The sequence below is a fragment of the Epinephelus moara genome, chromosome 20 (assembly GCF_006386435.1).
Source record: "Epinephelus moara isolate mb chromosome 20, YSFRI_EMoa_1.0, whole genome shotgun sequence".
Lineage (NCBI taxonomy): Eukaryota > Metazoa > Chordata > Actinopteri > Perciformes > Serranidae > Epinephelus > Epinephelus moara.
The window spans coordinates 27,954,561-27,962,613 of NC_065525.1; the positions used below are offsets into that span (position 1 = coordinate 27,954,561).

General features: G+C 38.8%; 1 protein-coding gene across 1 annotated transcript in view; it reads right to left on the reverse strand.

Annotated features, from left to right (window-relative positions):
- Positions 1-7,235, reverse strand: part of muc2.1 (mucin 2.1) — a 22,346-nt gene extending 15,111 nt beyond the window's left edge. The window contains exons 1-16 of the mRNA XM_050073492.1: positions 7,160-7,235; positions 6,762-7,017; positions 6,508-6,664; positions 6,060-6,150; positions 5,820-5,947; positions 5,516-5,732; positions 4,632-4,757; positions 4,429-4,543; positions 4,181-4,331; positions 3,954-4,067; positions 3,792-3,861; positions 3,542-3,679; positions 1,839-2,003; positions 1,564-1,658; positions 1,350-1,476; positions 985-1,240 (exon numbers count right to left, since the gene is read on the reverse strand). Of these exons, the coding sequence (XP_049929449.1) occupies positions 985-1,240; positions 1,350-1,476; positions 1,564-1,658; positions 1,839-2,003; positions 3,542-3,679; positions 3,792-3,861; positions 3,954-4,067; positions 4,181-4,331; positions 4,429-4,543; positions 4,632-4,757; positions 5,516-5,732; positions 5,820-5,947; positions 6,060-6,150; positions 6,508-6,664; positions 6,762-7,017; positions 7,160-7,235 (2,282 nt within the window). The remainder of the gene's footprint in view (positions 1-984; positions 1,241-1,349; positions 1,477-1,563; positions 1,659-1,838; positions 2,004-3,541; positions 3,680-3,791; positions 3,862-3,953; positions 4,068-4,180; positions 4,332-4,428; positions 4,544-4,631; positions 4,758-5,515; positions 5,733-5,819; positions 5,948-6,059; positions 6,151-6,507; positions 6,665-6,761; positions 7,018-7,159) is intronic.
- Between the last annotated feature and the right edge of the window lie 818 nt (positions 7,236-8,053).

Here is an 8,053-nt window from a genome sequence, read left to right on the forward strand (position 1 = left end):
GTCTTTGTGGAAATAAAGCTTGTTAAGTGGACTAACTTTGCACTTGAAAGGATGCCCGTTCAATTACGTTTTAACAGGTCTGACGCTACGGCTGTATCTAGGCTAACGGCTAACATGCTAACTATTATTTCTATGTCACTAGTCACTTGAAACAAATTTAGGACGATAGGAGACAGGTTGAAATAAACCGAAATTTCCCTTTAACCTTTTTTTCACTGATAACTTAAAATTGAGACATACAGCCGAACTGTCGACAGAGGTCTCCTCCTCTCCAAAACAAATGGACCGGGTGATTTAAACCACTAAAAACACTGAATAAAGCAGTTTCACATTAAAAATCAGTGTTTTTCCTGACGCTGCTTGTTGGGGAGGGGTTGCTAACTATGGTGGCCAATGCGAAAACACAAAGAGCCAGAGTTTGGTTTTTCATTCTGGACCACTGTAGAAACATGGCAGTGCAACATGCCAATCTCCGTGGAAGAGGACCTGATCTCTATGTAGATATAAACCTCTCACTCTAAGGTAATGAGAAACNCAAAACAAATGGACCGGGTGATTTAAACCACTAAAAACACTGAATAAAGCAGTTTCACATTAAAAATCAGTGTTTTTCCTGACGCTGCTTGTTGGGGAGGGGTTGCTAACCCCTGGTGGCCAATGCGAAAACACAAAGAGCCAGAGTTTGGTTTTTCATTCTGGACCACTGTAGAAACATGGCAGTGCAACATGCCAATCTCCGTGGAAGAGGACCTGATCTCTATGTAGATATAAACCGCTCACTCTAAGGTAATGAGAAACAGGATTCTTACTTTTAGGTGATTACAAACTAAAGAAAATATACTTATCATAATCAATTTATGCTAATATATCCCTCTAAATCCTACACAATGGACCTTTAAATGCTGAACTTCTTACAATCATGTTAAATCCTTAGTCTAGGATGATAGAAGTCCAATGTCACCAAATTGCAAACAGCTGACTCACCAGTGCTCGTCTTTAATGTTGATGGACTTTCCAGACTTGATGTAGGCTTCATTATGGTAGCAGGGACATTGTGCCATGGGAACGCAGTCACCCTTTTCGTTCAGGTAGAGACCCTCAGCGCAGGAGCAGCCATCCACAGGCAAGAAGTCAGAAGTGCAACTTTGCTGCATTGTGCCCAGTGATCTGCAAGTCAGCTGGCATCTCTGATGCTGGTAAGAGAAGATCTGAGATGCTGGGCAGCTCCTTGTGTATTTATCTGTTTTGTGAACAATGTGAGGATGGTTACTCAACAGTCTTATGACTTGATGATGATGATGTTCATCAAACTCCAGCAATCATCACAACATAATGAGAGAAAACCTTACCGCACGCGTTCCCTCTCCAGTCTGTCAGGAACACTCCCTTTGATGCACAAGCCCGAGCGTAGGAGGAGAAGATGGCACACAGGCAATCCTCACTCTTCTCACAGTTACAGCTAGCATACAGACATCGCTGCAGGACACAGCAAACACTTTTAGAGAATTACAGTCCCATCAAAATGTAAATCAATGAAAGAGAAACAGGAGGGTTTTGTAGTACCTTGTGGTACCGCTCAGGATTCACCGCTGAATGGCACTGCGCAAAGTTGCCGTCTTGACTCAGCAGCAAGGCGCACCAGTGTCTGGCGTACCACTCTAGAGAAACAATAATCTATTATTCTTAATGTCTACAGTTCTGTTTAACTGTCAAATTGAGCAACATACAACAACATAACATACTTACAGATGAGCAACAAGTGTTTCAAGCTAAGAATCAATCTAAGAAATACACACACACAAAGATAAACAGTAAAATCATAGGCCAGTGCTTTTTACCATTTTCCACACTGAGAGAACAGGGGTCCTCAAGTCGTTCCGGTCTGTCTTGGCACATGAGGTTAGCCTTCCAGGAGTTAATAAAAGTTGCTGCTGTTCCCTCCACGATCCCCTGAGGAGTTTTCAGTTCATCAGACAGGACCATGTTGTAGTTCCCACATAAGCCTGAAGAAACCAAATGTTTTGGAATTAAATTAGTTTGTTATCAGCACTTATACACAGATAACACACAATAAGCTGAAACCACAAATAGGAAAACGCAAGGTGTTAATTACTGTAATGAGATGATAAGATTAGGAATTTAGGGAATTTGTTTGAACCAATAAGATGAGAAAAACAGATAAATACACTGATAATTGAAGGTACTAAGTGTGGTGTTATAGACGAGATTCCACAGCTTTATTCATGTACAGAGAGAAGAAGATGATGTATATTTGAAGCCAAATTCACCACCTATTACATTTATTCAGATTTTTATATTATTTATGATGATTATTTTTTTTTTAAATAGAGTGATTTGGGGTTTGCACAAAGATGATGGGGTAACTGCCACAGATATTGAATTTTTCTTATTGTGAAATGATTAGTTTAATAAATAAAAAATATCAATTAAAAAAAGTATTATCAAAAATAATCATTTGGGCAGCACCAAATAAAGCTTTGAAGCTATATTGATAATGTTGACATTCAAATTTTAAATCAACATTCTAATGCTGCACAGCTTCTTTTTGTATGTCTATTCATTTTGTTAAAAGCCCATATTTCTGCAGATTCAGCTACATATTAATTATTAGTGTTTTATTATTTGTAGAATTAGATGTAAGTACTGGCTGCGTAGAACTGTTTTCAACTCATGTGATCTAAATATTTACAATAACTCCAGAGTATTGTAAAGTCAAAATTTATTGAAAAATAGATGTAATCATTTCCAAAATTCACAACATATCTTTAACTGATTCAATTTTCTGCTTTGATCAATATTTGCTGGTGTTGTGTTAAGACTTTCAAAAACAGAATTTTCACTGCAGNTGATTCAATTTTCTGCTTTGATCAATATTTGCTGGTGTTGTGTTAAGACTTTCAAAAACAGAATTTTCACTGCAGCAAAAAAGAAAAGCACGTCAGAAAGCGATTGAAAAGCCCCATGAAGTACAGTTATTCATTAAAGAAATTTGATTTACTAAAAAAAGACAAACTTTCTTTATCAGATGAATCATTTAATTCAACTTGAAGATTTTGTTTGAGTACTTTTTTTTCAGTTGATGATGTTATAAAATATGATGACAAACATTCAAAGCTTCATTTGAAAACCTTAATAAAAGCTTTAAATATGAATAAAATGATATTTGGTACAGCTCTTATCATCATGTACATGTGTGTCCACCTGTTCAGCACTACGCGGTAGTATCAAGTATCATCAGTGTTTCATTTATTTGTTAAGTAACTGTACTGTATCTGACATAGATTTCACTGATGCCACATGCTTCATGTTAAGACATTAACTTACCGGGGCGTCAGTGGCTTAGTGGTAGAGCAGGCGCCCTGTGTACAAGGCTGTTGCCGCAGCGGCCCGGGTTCGACTCCAGCCTGTTGCCCTTTGCTGCATGTCACTCCCTCTCTCTCTCCCCCCTTCACACTTGTCTGTCCTATCAATTAAAGGCAAAAAAATGCCCAAAAAATATCTTAGGAAGACATTAACTTACCACGTGTTTTTGCTTTGTAGCTGTGTTCCAGGCTGATGTAGACTTGCATGATGGGAACATGCTGGATCTGAATTTGCAGACCGAAATGAGTCTGGAGCATGATGTGAAAGGATGAAGCGTGGAATATGTTGATGTCACCTTTGGATAAAGACAAATACAAAAAATAACAGTCAGATCATTTGCTGATGTCATTACATGAATGAAAGACGAGAGTAACGTGTTTCATCATGTTTCTAATTGTGTGACTCACCTGAGTGGTACGGCAAACTGATGGTCTGCATGTTCTGCTTCACTGTGCCGTCAGACGTGAACATTAACACCTGAATAAAAACAGAATCAATCATTTGAGTGTCACAATCAGTGTGAAGTTATGAATGACTACAGTCATCTTCACTGACAGACGTTAACTCACATTGTTTCTGTCATTGTTCAGCAGGATTTTAATGCTCTTCAGACAAGTGTCAAACTCATGATTTGCACATGGCACCAGCTGAGCCAGGATGGTAAACTTGGGACTTGCACTATCCTAAAATAAACAGAGTAAGAGCAGTTAAATAAATAACAAATAATATTTCTTTTTTACATCAGCTGATTATATATTTTCTGTCATTTAATTATACAAAGCTACGCCTCATTCACCTTGCTTTCCACTTTGGCCAGGGTGTAGTAACAGTCTCCATGGAAGTTGTAGGTTTTCCCGTCAAAGGTAGTGACATGTGAACCCTCTTCAACTGCACATGTAGCAGGTGGTTGAAGGTTCTTACAAGCCCATCTACCCATGACACATGTACTGAAACAAGCCAAATAAATAAAGTTAACAAACAATAAAAAAAAACACGATTAAGGAGACAAGATTAAATATTATGTTCATGAAACATTTGACACACCATTCCTCTCTGTCCTGTCGGTAAACCTCTCCGGCGTTGTAGATTTTCTTGTGCTTGCACTGACATTCAGATTGAGCAATGCACCCTCTCATGGAAATATCATCAAACACAGTTCCTGAAAAAGACACACATCATTCACAGACCAGGAAGATGAAATCTGTAAGAATCCTAAATAAAAAGTTTAATGCGTGAACAGCACTAACCAGTGGGACAAAAGCAGCCATCCATTTTGTGGTCCTCACACAGTGAGCTTGTGTCCAGAAGTGAGCATGTATCCATGCAAGGGAAACCGCTCTCTTCATAAACCATGTTGAATGGGCACTGTTTAGCTGTGAACACAGGGTAGAACTGAAGTTAACTGAGGCAGACATGAGTTTATGTAATTTATTCAATAATTTATCAAGAGTGGAAGTAACGTAAATGATATTTCACCTTAAGTGTAACAGTAAAGGATTTTTTTCTGTGTTTATTTTACCTGCACTTAGATTAGATTAGATTAGTTTATTTGTCCTATTAGGAAAATTTTCTTCACGCTTCCATACATCTTGAGTGCCAACCCGACATATACACATACCCCACAGACACAACATACATTTGCCACACACACATGGATTCTCAAACACATACAGTATAACACAGACACATTTACACATTCACACGTCACTGCCGTTTTAGAGTTTTGTTTAGTTCTGTGATGGCCTTGGGGATGAAGCTGTTGTTGAATCTGATTTTTTTTCCAGGGGAGTGTCCTGTACTGGTGTCCAGAAGGAAGCAGTGTGAAACGTGGGTTGAGGGGGTGACTGGGGTCCTGTGCAATGGTCTGAGCTCTGCGTGCAGAGTTATGTTATGTAACTACACTAATGTATTTTTTGTTACAATTTAAATCATATTAATTACGATTTAAGTCAGACAGAAAAATAGACATATTGGGCTTTTCTGTATGCCACTTTATATGTCTTTTATTTTTGTCTTTTCTTCAAAGAACAATTGAAATTATGTCCTTTTAATGAGTCCACTGCTTTAGTACTCTCTCCACCCTGTACTTTATAAAACAAAAAGATGATTATGAAGCAGAAAATAACGTTACCACAGAACTGAGGTGTCCTCCAGTTGGGAGGCTGCCCTCCTGCATGGGAACACTGCCGAGAGAACTCAGACAGCGTGCTGCAGACACAGAAGTCATTTGTACGGTTGCTGCAGCCACACATGTCCTGCACACAGGCCTGGATGTAAGGTTCAGGGTCAATCAGCCTGGTGCAGGAGCTCCAGGGCTCTGAACGCAGCATCTTGCTACAGGTGGTTTTCTAGAAGTGAAAAAAAGAGACATGATTACTCAGCTGCAAATGCTACCTGTGTATATTCTGCTGACACTACGTGGATAATAAACTCACAAACTCCTTGCATGAATCCAGCGCAGCCTCTGGTGATTCTTCCTCCTCTTCGTAGGGGTCCTCACAATCATCGTTTGGACGATGGACTTTGTGTTGGTTGCCAAATTCAATTGGGCTGATTTTGCGACCTGAATTTGATGTAATAATGATAATGTAATAATGTAATTGTGGTGTGAATTCAAAGATACAGCAGATGACTGTAGACTTGCACTAATACATAAACAGAAAAATCATATATACCCTTATGAATGAACTCATTCTGGACAGAAACACCATTGAAGTCTCCACAAAGTCCACAAGTACGATTTGCATAATCGGTATCCAGTTCCACCTACAATCAGACAGCAAGACGTTAAGACATTTTTTCACAATTTCAATAAATATATTCATAATAAAAGTTTAAAAGCAAACAAAACACCAATGAACTGTAACTGCCTCATTAATGACATGAATATATATTATAATTGTGGTTTCATACCATCATAGTTTGAGCTAATGTACTTCCATTAACAACAAGAAATATATAAACACGACTGCATCTCTGGGAGGTTCATCTGTTCAACATTAAAGACAGAAATATGTGTTCCTATCTTAGATTCAAAAACCTCCTTAAACTGTACTGTATGTGCCTCACGCAAGTCACTTTAAGGAGAGCTGCGTAGATAGATTTCTGCCAAGTGTTTCATACCATGACTGCATCATCTCCGTTCCACACGACGGTGATGCCGACTTTAGATTGGAGCTTAAAGTACACAGCATTTCTTTCCACTTGTACCCATTGGAGCTTAAAGTACACAGCATTTCTTTCCACTTGTACCCCTGCACTGTAGTATGGCAGTTTGATACTGGGGAAAAATACATTATTGTATCATTATAATGCACAAACATTATTAAATAAGAGAAGTACAACTGCTTTCACGTGTTATATGATGTTTTACTTACGGGTTGTCATTCACAGTGACCATGTCTTTGGTGAGGTAGAAGAGGAGTTCATTGATGGTGACCACCACATGGCTGACTGTAGGGTTTCCATCATTGTCTTTTCTCTTCAGGTGCACAGAGAACTCTTGGTAGGACTCGTGGCAGTCGGAGACCAGGTTGTACTCACACATACCAGGGAACTGGTAAACATCACTGTCGAACGTTTTGAAGTGCTCTCTGCCCCATGTGCTGCAGATGCTGCTGACATGGTTGCGTACTAGAGAAGATTTTAAAGTGTAGAAAACAGTTTGAGTTACTAAATGCTCCAAGTAACTGATATCAGAGACAGTGCTTCATTTGTATATATAAATAAAAAGAATGATCAATCCAGACATCATCCAGAACAACCTGAGTCTTACCCAGTCTGGCTTGAACATCAATGACACTGGCAACAGACAATGCAAGGACACAGAACCAAACCCTTCGCCACCCCATGGTTGCTGCTGTGGGCTTGCTGTTACAAAAGCAGGTAATGGCCAAACTGCACTTGACAGCCCTTTATATTGAGATTACAATGTGTTTTGCTCACACCTCCTGTTTGAGTGGCAAGTCAACTAAAGATTTATTGCCGCAACATGGCAAACATGTGCTGAATGGATGTCTGACGCCTTTGACAAGTCCAATATAATAATTCCTGCATCCTCCATCCTCCTCATGGCTTGATTGAGCAAATATGCACTTCGATTAAAAGATTTTATTCCTACAGGAATTGGCTGCAATAAAACAGTTTTGTTGACGGTGTGCTCCTTTTATAATATTAGTCTTATTCTTTAATAAGTAGTTACTTCTGGATGAAATTTGTAATAAATCAGCATCACAGAGTTGAGGATGCCATGCTGTGACAGATTTTAGTAAAATTCAACTTTTTGAGTTAACGAGAACTTAACAGCCGTGATATTTTTTGATGAGAACTGTGTTATGATATGATTATACAGGAAATAAAAATATTTTTCAGTGATTGGTTTACTGTCCAACCTCGTCACGACAAGTGTCAGCTGGGGTATGCTTGAGCACGCAACACTGCACAGGCCAAGCACGTACAGATTACGTGTGAACAGCCTCAGTGTCAACAATGCAAAACGGCATTCATTTTCAGTAAGGATAACAGCATGTATTTTCATAATTTATTTAGATTTATATTTTGACAATATAACATTTTGATGGGCATAAATAAAGACTTTGCCCGCACCAAAGAAAGTAGAGCTCTCTCGAGTAAGTGTGATCTGAATGGAGGGGTTAAAGGAGCAGTGTGT